Source organism: Capra hircus, chromosome 14 (assembly GCF_001704415.2).
Source record: "Capra hircus breed San Clemente chromosome 14, ASM170441v1, whole genome shotgun sequence".
Classification (NCBI taxonomy): Eukaryota; Metazoa; Chordata; class Mammalia; order Artiodactyla; family Bovidae; genus Capra; species Capra hircus.
The window spans coordinates 15,694,190-15,707,570 of record NC_030821.1 but is presented as its reverse complement, the minus strand read 5'-3'; the positions used below and the strand labels follow the sequence as shown (position 1 = coordinate 15,707,570).

General features: G+C 36.0%; 1 protein-coding gene across 5 annotated transcripts in view; it reads right to left on the bottom strand.

Moving 5' to 3' along the window:
• MTDH (metadherin) overlaps window positions 1-13,381 on the bottom strand; it is a 57,769-nt gene that overhangs the window by 13,929 nt on the left and 30,459 nt on the right. The window contains exons 4-8 of one of the 5 annotated variants that reach the window (XM_018058259.1): window positions 12,717-12,893; window positions 11,238-11,303; window positions 9,546-9,782; window positions 6,996-7,085; window positions 4,947-5,045 (exon numbers count right to left, since the gene is read on the bottom strand). In XM_018058259.1, coding sequence (XP_017913748.1) covers window positions 4,947-5,045; window positions 6,996-7,085; window positions 9,546-9,782; window positions 11,238-11,303; window positions 12,717-12,893 — 669 coding nt within the window. The remainder of the gene's footprint in view (window positions 1-4,946; window positions 5,046-6,995; window positions 7,086-9,545; window positions 9,783-11,237; window positions 11,304-12,716; window positions 12,894-13,381) is intronic. The other 4 variants (XM_018058262.1, XM_018058260.1, XM_018058264.1 and 1 more) reach the window with 4 other exon arrangements.

Below are 13,381 nucleotides of genomic sequence, written 5' to 3'. Positions count from 1 at the left end.
GTATGACAAAAGGCCTTCCCACATGGAGCTCACAGTCAGTCTACTCAGGGATGAAGTACAACAGACAGTTAAGTAGAGTGACAGGTTCTGTTATGAGAAGCGCAGAAAGGGAGAAGAGGGACTAAACCAGTGGAGGATGGGGAGAGACTGAAAACATAAGAATTGATGGTCCAGTACAGGAGAAGCATGGACAAGTGATTACTAGTGTGAAATGTATTACAAAAAAGGAAGTTCCTTTCTATGTTTCTATATTTACTACTACAAGCAGGTCTCCAGAGCCAGTATACATAGTAACAGCATAGAGGTTAAGACTCTAACGTGTCTTAGAGTCAAACAGACCTATATTTGAATATTGCTCTACTACTTAATAACTATGTAATTTGGGTCAAATTTCTTAATCTTAACAGGCTATGTACTAACTTCATAGGATTGCTGAAAGGATTATATAAGATACGTGTAAAGCAGTTCAGGACAATGCAGTAAGTGCTTAATAAATGGTATCCACTGCTTTTATACATTATCGATGACTTTAACGATAGAAAGCCAGTTTAAAAGTTATCAGGCATATACAATTAATTTATTTCTCACAATCCTATTAATCTCCCAGTAAGATACACTTGGTTATGTCGTAATGAGTAAGATACACTTGGTTATGTCGTAATGTAGAAGCCATTTTTATAAGTAAAAATGGATCTAGCAGATGTCTGGAACCAACTGCTCACCTTACACCAAGCATTTATTAACAATATTTTTAGGAGATTTGAATGTCAAAGTTGTCAATGATTTTGCTTAACCCTCACAAATAAGAAACCTAGATTTGGAAAATTAGTGTTCATATACCAAGTCTCTTAAGGCCTCTTATCAGGGAAAAACCCTCTGTCAAGAAAAAAAAAAAAAGTTTAAGCAAATGGGGCTTCCTTGGTGGCTCAGTGATAAAGAATCTGCCTGCCAACGTAGGAGATGGGTTCAATCTTTGGGTCATGAAGACCCCCTGGAGAAGGAGATGGCAATCCACTCCAGTATTCTTGCTTGGGAAATCCCATGGACAGAGGGGCCTGGAGGGTCCATGGGGTTGCAAGAGTCAGACACAACTTAGCGACTAAACGAGAACAACATAAACTCTTAATAAATATGGTAGTGGTGCAGGGGTGGTGAGGGATAAAAATCTAATAAAGTACTTGGCAAAATTATTATTTTTTAAAGGTTTAGACAACCATAAAGCTTGAGCAATAACTGGAGCCCATACTTCAACTTCTACCAGAACAGTAACAGAAGCATAAATTTCTACTGGCTTTATTAAAGCTTTATGGTGATTTTTTCATGTTTATTGATTTCAGGTTGGTATACTTATCTATTTTTTGCAGCTACGTTGTGTGGCATGTGGGATCTTAGTTCCCCAACCAAGTACTGAATCTGTACCCCCTGCAGTGGAAACTACTGGACCACCTTTTAAAATTAACTGGAGGTCAAATAAAACTGGTTCCTGCCCCTGCCCCATTTGTAGGATTTTAGTTCCTGGATCAGGGATTGAACCTGGGCTCTAGACAGTAAAAGCACAGAATCCTAAGCAGGGAATTCCCCAAATAAAACTACTTTAAGACAACAGGTCAATCACCTAAGCCTAAAAACTGTCACCAGGTGACTTCTCAACGGCTAATTCTTAACAGTTCACGGGCCTAATGTAAAAACTTCTTAGATAGTTTCCTTGAAATTGTGTATTATAGTTTCATTCACAGCATAGTTCTCTCCAATTATTTCTCATTTCTTAAAATTCTTCCATTAGTTTTGCTAAAGTGTTTCCAAAGAACTGTATTAGCTGTCTTTTTAAAATGGTAGGGATAGCTCTGCATTTAGTCTGCTTGTGAAACAATGTTTTAGGTTTAAGCATCTCACAGCTGTTCTCCTTTCTATTTCAGTAATAAGATGGCTGTCAGTTGTTTCTGGTCAAAACATATTTCAGCATTAACTCTAATAAAACAAAACAATTACGTTAGAAAGACATTCTCCAGTGTTTGTATTAGACAATACAAATTAACCTCACTGAGTCAACTATGCTCCTAAAAGACAATCAATAGTACCACAACACTTTCTGAATATCTACCACGTATCAGGTAGTGTTCTAAGAGCTTTAAGTCTGTGAGGGAAGAAATATTATTTACAGATGATGAAACTGAAACACAGAAAAACAAGGTAGCTAAGATTCAAACTCAGGTAGTCTGTCCTCAAAGCTCACGCTCTTAACCTCTTCACCATGGGGCTGTTAATTCTTTCACTCTGGTGTGTCAACAAAAACAAAATTCTATTCAAAATCTAACTTTTTATAGGGGTTATGATATTGTTCCTTTATGGTCAAGATAACTGACTAACAGTTGCCTTTAAAAAACGTTACTTTCCGTACTTTAGCATCTTAATTTTATTTTTTAAATTATTTCGGCTGCAAGGCAGGAACTTAGTTCCCTGACCAGGGACAGAACCTGTGCCTCACGCAGTGGGAATGTGGAGTCTTAACCACTGGACCACCACGGCAGTCCCAGCATCTTAACTTCCTATGCAAGTGCTTTGGTGAATCCAGTGCCTTTCTGCCAGATAATGATGTCTATGCCTCAAACCAGAGGGTCAATATATTACTCAAATCACACTGTTAAATAATATGTATACTTTGTGGGATCAGTAATCTCAAATACTTCATGAATTCTATAAATTTAGGAGGAATGACTAAATTCACTGAGTACCAAAATTAGTACATTAAAGAACATAACACAAAATATAAAATTCACAGAGAAAATGTGGTTAAAGAGGAACTGAGGCCTTCAAAGACTGCCAACACAGCATAACGAACAAAGAAACTGTTCTTAACACTTATTACTTGAAGAATAGAGTCCCATGGATATGTTTATTTCAGTGTCTTATTTATTAGCCAATTGTGTTTTTTATACAAGGATACAAAAGTAGAGCTACTGTGTCCAAGCAGTGAAGCCTGGAGCCCTGCTTCCTCAGTTTTCCTCAGCTTTAACCCACAGCTGCCTACTACGACACCTCAGTGCTATTTTCTTACAATCACTACCCATCAGTCCTATAATCATTCCTCAAGTCTATTTTGCACATAGCTGTTCATTCTTCCCAAAGTATAGGTAAGGCTTTTTTTCCCTCTAAAAATTGCTTTCCATCCTTATAATCCTTTATTTATCTGACACTTGAACTTTCACGTTCATTCAATATCTCATTAAAACCTCATAACACCCTATGGAAATAGATATGAGAGACTATTCGCTCTATTTTACAGGTCAGTTAATCTAGATTCCAATATAAGTAACAAAATTCAAGACATATGAGTTACTACTTTTTAAAGTCAGGATTAGAACTAGGATCTACCTTCTAAACCAGTATTCTAGTCAGAATACTAGTTATGACTAAATTCTATAAATTTAGTCATTCCTCCTAAATTTATAGAATTCATGAAGTATTTGAGATTACTGATCCCACAAAGTATACATATTATTTAACAGTGTGATTTGAGTAATATACTGACCCTCTGATTTGAGGCATAGACATCATTATCTGGCAGAAAGGCACTGGATTCACCGAAGCACTTGCATATGAAGTTAAGATGCTGGGACTGCCATGGTGGTCCAGTGGTTAAGGCTCCACATTCCCGCTGCATGAGGTTAAGGGCAGATCCTAGTTCTTACCCTTACCTCCCTAATGTTTAGTCAGCAGACGGTCAAGAATCTGCCTACAATGCAGGAGACCTGCGTTTGATCCCTGGGTGGGGAAGATGCCCCGGAGGAGCAAACAGGAGCCCACTCCAGTATTCTTGCCTGGAGAATTCTATGGACAGAAGAGCCGGCAGGCCACAGTTCATGGGGGTCACAAAGAGTCGGGTTAGAGACGACTGAGCAACTAACACTCAGGGCTTTTCGCAGTTTACCTTTCCAACCTCATCTCCCTCAACCTCTAAGAATATGCTTCAACTAATCTAACAGAGACCAGTCTAAGACTAATTTTCAGACTGTGTTTCAAACTTACCTTCGTGATTACTATCATCACCAAGGCTGTACATGTGGTGGTTAAGAGCATAAACTCTGGAGCCGGACTACTAGTTTGATACCTGCTCCTCCAACCTAACTGTGTGGCTGGGGAAAATTAGGGAACTTTTCTTTGTCTCAGTTTCTTCATTTGGAAAGGGTGGGGGAAAAAATAATACCTACAATAGAACTGTACTAAACAAACTAATAATATACCTAAGACTTAAACCGCTTAGATCGGTGTCTGGCAGTCAGACACTGTTTGCCGTTGTTATCAGCACTGCTACTGAACACCTGTAAAACGCAATGCACTAAGCACTGAGAGAAAGAAAGGCAGAGAGAGCTCCCGTCTTCAGAGGGTTTTCAATTCTGAGATGTGAGGTTGTGGGGGAAAAAAATATTTTTTTAATATGAAGATGGTATGAGCTTTCTGAACATAAAAATCATATTCTTTCCCCCTTCCTCTTTTTTGTGACTCTTGCCTTTAACTTTCTTATGCTTCTACTGGAAATTAGACTAAGAAAATGGTTTTCTACCAACATAAAAACCTGCATACCTCACAAGTTCAAAGCCATTCTTATATATTGTATTCACTCTAGTATATTAAAACTAGGGAAATAAATAGAATATTTATTTAAAACAAACAATTTTAAAAACTATAAAAACTACAGTGCAACTATAAGAAAACTTCATGTTTAAATATTGCCTCAATCATGAAAACTGAATTTAGTTTTCTTTTTTTTAAATTCTACAGGTATTTAATAATTGGTTTATAAGTAGTATACACTTGGTATTAAGTTATATTGCTATGACCTAAAAGGTGAAAAATTACAATTAAAATTAAAACATAAACATGAATTCAGGGTGCTAGAAAGAAAGTTCTGAAAACAAAAACAAAAGCAAACTGATAAAAGGACATACTTAACCCAGACCATTCATCATCGATATAGGGCTGATTACGGCTAACATCCCACTGATAATCAGAAGTGGTAGACTGAGAAACTGGCTCAGCAGTAGACCCTTAAATGAAAACGAATGCAATAAAATTAAAAATGGAAATTTCTAATGATGTTTCATAACAATAGTTCTATACTTTGCACACGAAGATTTAATTATTTTTCATTTCTCCTAAAAGGAAAAATTCAGACATTAGAAAAAGAGTTAAGATAAAGTAGAATTGAGGGTAATTTTAGATTAAGCATGATAATCACCAGAGTGCATTCAGTGATCAGAAATCTATTTTTTTCTTAGTACCGATCCATTAGATTTTATTTTTTATAATATATACTTCAAATTGGATATCTCCAAATTTCAAGTCAAAAAAGTTTTGTTTTAATGAAAAGTAATAAAGCATTAAAAAAAAAAATCCTAGATGTTTCAGAATATCCCTATATCCTTAGAACCCTGAAGGAGAGAACTAGAAAATGTCTGAGTTTGCTAGAACTTTTTAAGGCAAAAGACAAAAGAAATAGATGACATTTAGAGAAGTGAGGCAGAAAGAAGCCAAAGAGAATTTAGAGAGTTGTGCCGGCGGTTTAGAGACCAAGTTAAGTTCAGGTGCACTTAAAGAGAAGAGAAAATTATCTCCTAAATTTTTCGTCTTCATTTCTCTGGGAGGTGGGGAATAGGTGTGGTGAGTGGGGGTCACACAGCCCATAAGCAGTGTGATGAAAGCTGTGGTCAGACTACTGTCCAGGACTTACACAAAATTCTGCGTACAGTTTTCAGGGCATACATATTCAAAGATGTTTGGCTCTACTGCCATAAGCTCGTTTTAGCATGGAAATGTAAAGCAGTGCTTCTCCATCAGGGATTTATATACCCTGGACCTTCTGCATCAGAATTTGCATGTGTTTTGGAATCCCTCTTAGGTGACTCTGATACTCACTTTGGATTCAGAGCCACTGATATAAAGGGTTAGGAAGAGTATGTTTGTATAAGAGACTTAGCCATAATCACTTCCTCTCAAAGAAGTCCTCACAGATTTTCAGTTGGTTGTAGATTAGCTTATTAGCTTACCACTAACATGCTTGACATAAACTCAAAATGGTTACATATTTTAAAAATAAACTTTAACAAGTAGAACAACCCTATAAAACTCATATATAATTAGCACATTAGTTGCTTAGAAAGATTATAGTAACACTGTTGCTATTTCTTTAGCAGCTTTCTCTGAATATATGGAGAGAACAGCATCTGTGTTGTACAAAGTCACCAAGTGAAGGAAGATATTCACTTGTACCTCTGGAACTACAATGTAGCCTGTAAGACCAGGGGTTGGCAAATCACAGCTCATAAACCAAATCTAGCCACCCCCCTTTTGGTATGGGCCCAGGAGCCAAGAATAGTTTTTATATTTTTAAATGGTTGAAAGAAAGTCAAGAGAACAAAATTTCACCCCGATACACTCATCTGGTTTATGTATTGCCTCTGGCTGCTTCCCTGCTACAAAGGCAGAACAGCCCACATGGCCTAAAATATTTATTATTGGGCCCTTTACAGAAAAAGTTTGCTGACCTCTCTTCTAGACTAGTGACTCCAGACGCTGTGGAACTACATGATCAGCACACTGGGTCCATGAATTATTATTGATAAATGGCATATCTATGTAAGTAATGCTGGACTGATGATAGTTTGGTTAGTAATAAAGGAATAAACTAGTACAGAAGTGTCACGACTTTGAAGGAAGGCCTTCTATTAGTATCTGCATTCGTCTGCACGTGTGCCAACATGCTTTCAGTTATGTCAGGCCACAGAATCTTCCTATCTACACAACAAAAGGCTCTAAGCACCAGCAGGTAAGAGTTTAGGTCTTTCGCTTTCCGTTTCAAGGCCTTTGCTACTTTATATTGTTTATCTATAATTTATGTGGCTAGCAGTACTTGACTCTGATTATTTTTTTCAAAGAACAAGTGCTAAAATTAAACAGAAAATTTTTTGTTAACTAAATGAAAGACTGTTTTCACATACCAGAAACAGCAGAGTTAAGTGTGAGAGATGCAAAAGAAGCAGAATTCTGTTCAGAGGTATTCATTCCCCTATCCACACTAGACCAAGCAGCTGTTAAAATAAAGAACGTCACTTGGAACCTTCAATTTGCAATGAAACTTGAAAGACACGTACAGATTTAAAACTATGATAATAATATTTAAAGATACCCGGAGAAACCAGAACCACCTAGTATAGCAATAGCAACTGTTTATTGAATGTCTGTTATGTACTGGGCTCTTGACACCAAATACCTCTAATCCTTAGGGCAACGCTGCTAGGCAAAGTTTCAGAGCAGTTAAGTGACTTGCTGACAGAAAACACCTGAGCCAGCTGGAGCCAGAGCCAACTTTCCAAGTCCATGTGTTCTCTACCATGGCAACGCAGCTGATCGTGCGCCACAATGAAGCTGCTACGAGCTTGAACCAGGCACTGAGACTGGGTACCTGACACTCATTCTAGCCAATCCTTTAAACTACTTAAACATGAGGTTCACAAAGGTTCAATAACTAGCCTAATCGCCATAAAAGCTAGTATGTGGAAAAATAGGGATTCGTACCAAATACTAGGAACATGCTCATTCCACTATACCATGGTATCTTCTCAACATTTTTAAAGCAATTTCCTACTTACATGTGAGTATTTTAAGGAACATATATATCTATGAGGGCAGTCACATCTGCCTCTTCTCAGAAACTAACTGCAACTCTCATTTAATACAGTTCCTTTCAATTTCAATAAAGGTCCTAATCCATCTAGGCAGGAACTCTAATCTGATGCTTAATTTTATCTACAGCAACATTAAGCAAGTACTACCATCTAATTTATGTTCTAATTATGATAACACTACATAGCTTTTACAAGTAAATTACAAATATCTCAAAAGGTCATGGTTCTTAAGATTACTTGATTAAACCTGACCATTTCTTTTATTCAGTGTGAAAAGATGCTTTATACCATAGAAAGTTACTCTTTCATCACTGCTGAAATGAGGCTAGGAATTTAGGGACTGTCTTTTACAAAAAAAATTTTGCTATTTCTACACAATTTTTGGACATTGCAGGGGAAGACAGAACAAGCTTAAGAACAATATTAGCAAATGATCTGAGGTCTGTTTCTTGGGGATGTTGTTCAACATGAGTTTTTCTAAGCTTGGAAGTGATGGGAAAAGCATATAATATAGGAAAAAACAGTTTTTTCTACTTAAACACTAAATTCTGTAAGTATCAATCCTTCAAACTAAAATAAACCTGCAACCAGCGTAACAGCAAAGATATGTTTAATGCACAAGGAATTACAAATTAAAGCACAAAAAACAAGAGGCCATTACACAAATGGGCAAAGAACATGAATAAACAATTTATGAAAGAAATAGAAATGATCAAGAAAGTTGTGAAAAATATTCAACCCCATTAGTGGTTTAAAAAAGCTAATCAAAATAATTTATTTTTTTCTTATTAAATTAGAAAAGATTAAAAAAAGAGAATAGTCAACCTTGGTAATATACATATGATAAATGACACTCATACTGATGCTGACAGTATAAATTAGAACTTTCCTAGAAAATACTTTTGACAACATGTCGTAGAGCATTGCAAATGTTCATATTTCCTTTAATCCAATAATATCACTTTCAAGAATCTATCCTAAAGAAGTAACCCCCAGCAAATACACTCAGTACATCATTTATATTTCTTTTAAAAAAAGAAAAGTTATTTCTCTGATAATGTGGGAACAGTGATAGTCTATGCTATGCTTACACAATATATTATAGGATCATTAAATGAAATACGGAAAGTAAAGAAAATGTTTGAAGTACAATATTAAGTGAGGGAGGAGGAAAACAAAAATGCACACATGATCTGGATTATGGGGGAAAAAAAGAAAATACTGAGACTGTACACAGGAAAAAGAAAAAAGACCGTAAGGAAAGGCTGTCACTGGGTGATATGATTAAGAGTAGGTTTTTCCTTCTCTTTTTTTGCAGTTTTCCACATTAAATATGCATCCCTTTTCTATCACACACACAACCTGAAATTAAGTTGCTTTTAACTTGAAGGCTCTTAATAGAAATAAGGCTCTAATAGTCTTTATCTTTAGAATCCAGGGGAAAAATTAATTACCAACAGTCATTCTGTAGACTGTAAAACAGTATATAAAATTGATGCTAGAAACTGTACCTCCATTTATTACTTTTATTTAAACTCAATAGTAGTACTGTTGAAATTAATCAAGAAGTCTGCTCACACATTACACTTATTATAAAACCAAAAATACACAATTATACTAGTTAGCCACACTGATAATCAAATGTGACAAAAGCACATGAAAGCATTAAGAGTAAATAATAAATGCTATTATTCACTTATTTAGTTCCCAGTTTGCTCCATGTGAAGGATCTGAGTTAATCATTTTCTTTCTGTATAGCTTGACTAATTTTACTACCAATGGATCTGTTTTTCATTCTTAGAAAATTTTAAATGTACCAGATAAGCATTTTCAAGTAGCTTAAAATTTTCTAACAGCTCTTACCAATGCCAGAAAATATCGATCGGTCATTCCAACTCCTTCCCCAGTCTTTTCCATTTGCATTAGCGTCTCCAGTGTCTTGACCCCAGGCAGATGGCTCGGTTTTCCTCTTGCCTGCAGAAGCAGGTGAAACAGAGTTCCACTTCTCCTCACCTGCACTGATCTGTGAGGAGAGTTTCATAGACTTTTCATTCCAGCCTCCTCCATTTATAGTGAGGTTTTCATTCAATCCTGGAGAAACTTAAAGAAGAGAAAACAAAGGTTAAAAATGGATACATGACTCCTTGTTAAAACTGGGATATTTTCAAATTTCCATAATTGCTTGGCTTACATTTATCACTCATTTTCCCCCTGCTGTCCTCTAAACAGATCAAGCTTTAAAGATAAAATAAAGGATCTGAAAAGTGACATGACCACCATCGTTGACTTTTAAAAAATACAAGTAGGTTTGAACTTATATATATATATTCACTCAGTAATAATGTTTTCAAAAGCAGACTGACCTGCTCAAAAGTGCAACAGAGCAAACAGGAAAACGAATATTCTGGTATACTCAGAATACTCACCCACTAAAAACACAAAGGCTTCTCCTTAGCTACACGCTCTTTCCTTAAATGTTTATCCATATATATTATGTCTAAGGCAGTGATCCTAATACCTGGCGACACACTAAAATCAAGTGAAAAATTTCTTAGATGTAGACACTGGAGTTCGAATTTCAGTAAGCTCTGGGAGTTGGTGATGGACAGGGAAGCCTGGCATGCTGCAGTCCATGGGGTCACAAAGAGTCGGATACTACTGAGTGACTGACCTGAAGACATTAGAACCTCAGCCCAAATTAAAATCTAAATTACTAGGGGTAGAGCCCAGGCATCAGTATGTTTGTGTGTACACATTTACATGCAGGTATCCATACATACGTGTAAAGCACATACACACAAATATACATAGGTGTATGTATATAAGTACATGTTTCTTTTTATATACATGTGTGGCTTTCTAAGGTTCCTAGATGGCTGTAATGTGTAGCCAGGATTGAGAATGAAGGAAGCTGAAAGTGGTTCAGAACAAGTCTGAAATAAGAAGTTGCATTTCTGAATTTTTGTTCTACTACAAACACTTCAGTTTTTAGGTAACAAGATACCACTCTACTTCATTCAATCTTTATCATAAATCAATAAATAAAATATATTTTCTATTTGTGAAGTACTGTATAATTTTAGACTACAGTCCATTTATTATGAAAGCTTTGATATTGTTCAGGAAGCGGTTTAGAAGATTAAAGGTATTAGGGTTTCTTATTTAATAAACAGAATAAAAGTCTTTTATCCAATATATGCCTATATAAAACCCAAGTCCATGGGAAAAAAGAAATCTTTTTCTCTGTTGGCTTAAACAATACAAGCAAGAATCAAAATTGCATATAAACTATTACTAAAAGAATGTTTTTTCATACAAGGGAGAGGGATGAACAATGAGAATATACTAATGTACTGTTAGGAGTGGGAGTGACTTTTCTGTTTATCTATTTTCCAAAATCTCTGAACTATGATTACGTTACTTTATTAATTAAAATCATTTCTAAGACTTTTTTTTTCCTTTCGGTGTCATTCATGTGAGGAAAGAGACATATATCTATGTTTCTATTAATACTTTGATGGGCCTTCAATTTAGGTTACATGTAATTTCTCTCACCCTGAAGTGTAGAATCTCCTTTTCCAGACTTAAAGTTGCTAACTTGAACATTTAGATGAGAATCACCTGGTTGAAATAAAAATAAAATTTATTTAATACTAAATAGGCTATTATGCACATTAAAATTAGGAGTTACATACAAATTAATTTTTTTACTAATTATTTATAATAAAAATTGTTCCTTGAAGTACTAAAGAAGTCTTATACTGGAAAAGAGTTTTACTCACAACATATTTCACATGTTCTTAGGAATTGAGTTCTCTAGTTACCATATTCTTAGTCAACTAGAATGCCAATAAAGGACCTGGCAAATTGCCCAAGTAGATACAACGTCTCCTGTTCTACAATGGTTATCAAGATTCTTTAAAGGAGGAATTGGAGAACTGGGCTCTGTAATTGGATTCAACTTTGCCACCTCTCAACAATACCAGCTAGCTGCCTTTTCAACAATCCTGGAAGCAAACACATCAACTTAAGAACAATTTTGCCAATATCTGGACCAGGATTTAGGAAATATGGCAAGAGGTGAGACTACACATTATAACAAAGACACTACTGATATTTCTCTGACACTGAAAAGCATGACGGTCATAACGTATCAAAAAATCAGCGTGACACAGGACTGTGCTAGCAAGGAAGGCATGCAGCAAACAGTGAGAAAGGGCCAGCAACACAAACACCATAGCAGGGCTACCAGGTGACAGTGAGAATGGGCAAGCAGGGATCAATGCTGTGCCACAGCAATGAATTCCACCAATCCAGGCAGCAAAAAAGTAAAAGCTATCAAGGCCAAGACACAGGTCTGAAGATAAGGGGGAAGTGCTGGCGGTTAATGAAAAGGTAAAGGCAGGAAAACTAGTGCTTTGAAGCAAGATGAACAGCATCACTGCAGACTGATGTCTCCAGGGTAAAAATGACAGCAATGGAAGAATTACCAAGAGGCCATCAGCATCGGATAGTGTGAACATTTGAAAACTTGGGAAAAGCATTAGCTCAATAATGTTTGCAGTTCCAGTCTAGCTTTATCAAACACCTACAGCTTTCTCAAAGAGTTGGCGTGATAAGAAATTCAGATAGAACCCACACTATCCAGAACATGCTTGTTTCATCCTGGAATGAAAGCACCCAACATGCAGAATGGTGACAAGTCATTTCATTAAATGAATGTCCACTATAAAAAATGGAGACGTTGAGAGAGCTGGGTCAAGGCAACACACGTGAGAAAAAAGCAGCAGTCACTTTCTCATGTGACTCAAGGCAGAAAGGCAACTTTAGTTTAATAGGTCATTCATTAGCCAGTATGTAACTGCTGGTATCAGGTAAATCAATACGTGGTCCACAATGCTCTCACGAAGAAGGGTATATCAGCACAATGAGGTAAGCAGTTCAAAATAGCCAGATTTTGATATAATGATATTTTGTACATCTGATTAAAAGGAATTGGATTTGATGTATCACTCTTATGTTCCACTAATATACCTTTATTCTTCTTGGAACCAACAGGAAATGATGCAGTTGTAACTTGCTCGGTGGTAACTGTGATGGTATTTTCTATCCCAGGGATAGTTGAATCCAATGAACCAGAATCAGACTGCACCTTATCACGTTTACGCTGCTGTCGTTTCTCTCTGTGACTAATTTTAGTTTCCCAGGCTCCTGACATAGCCCCAGAAAAAAAAATGTTATTCAGTAGGGGGAAGACAAAAAGGTTGTAGTTTTTTTGGGAAAACAGGGTGGGGCACCTGAAATATCATAAATTTAGATATTAAATTAAAAACCAAGAGTGCTGATTATATTCATTTATCCTATGAATTTATTCTAATTGTGCTGTTTCAGGCAGCTAATTGCCATTATTTATTCTGATAATTTTGATCAGATCTGTCATCTATGGTTTAGAAAAAAATTGATATAAATTATCTTGTATCTTTTTTTATTTTGCTGGGTAGAACTAGTAGGGGAGTGTTGTATATCCTATGGGTTTATTAGGTCAGGACAATAAATGGCTTACTTAAAAATTTTGTACAGAGTCTTCTAGGGATGGTATTTTTAAGAACAATGGGAAAAAAAACCAAGCCACACTTCTAGGAAACAAAGACAAAATGAATGATTTTTAAATTGCTCAAGATATTGAGCTAGACCTTAAA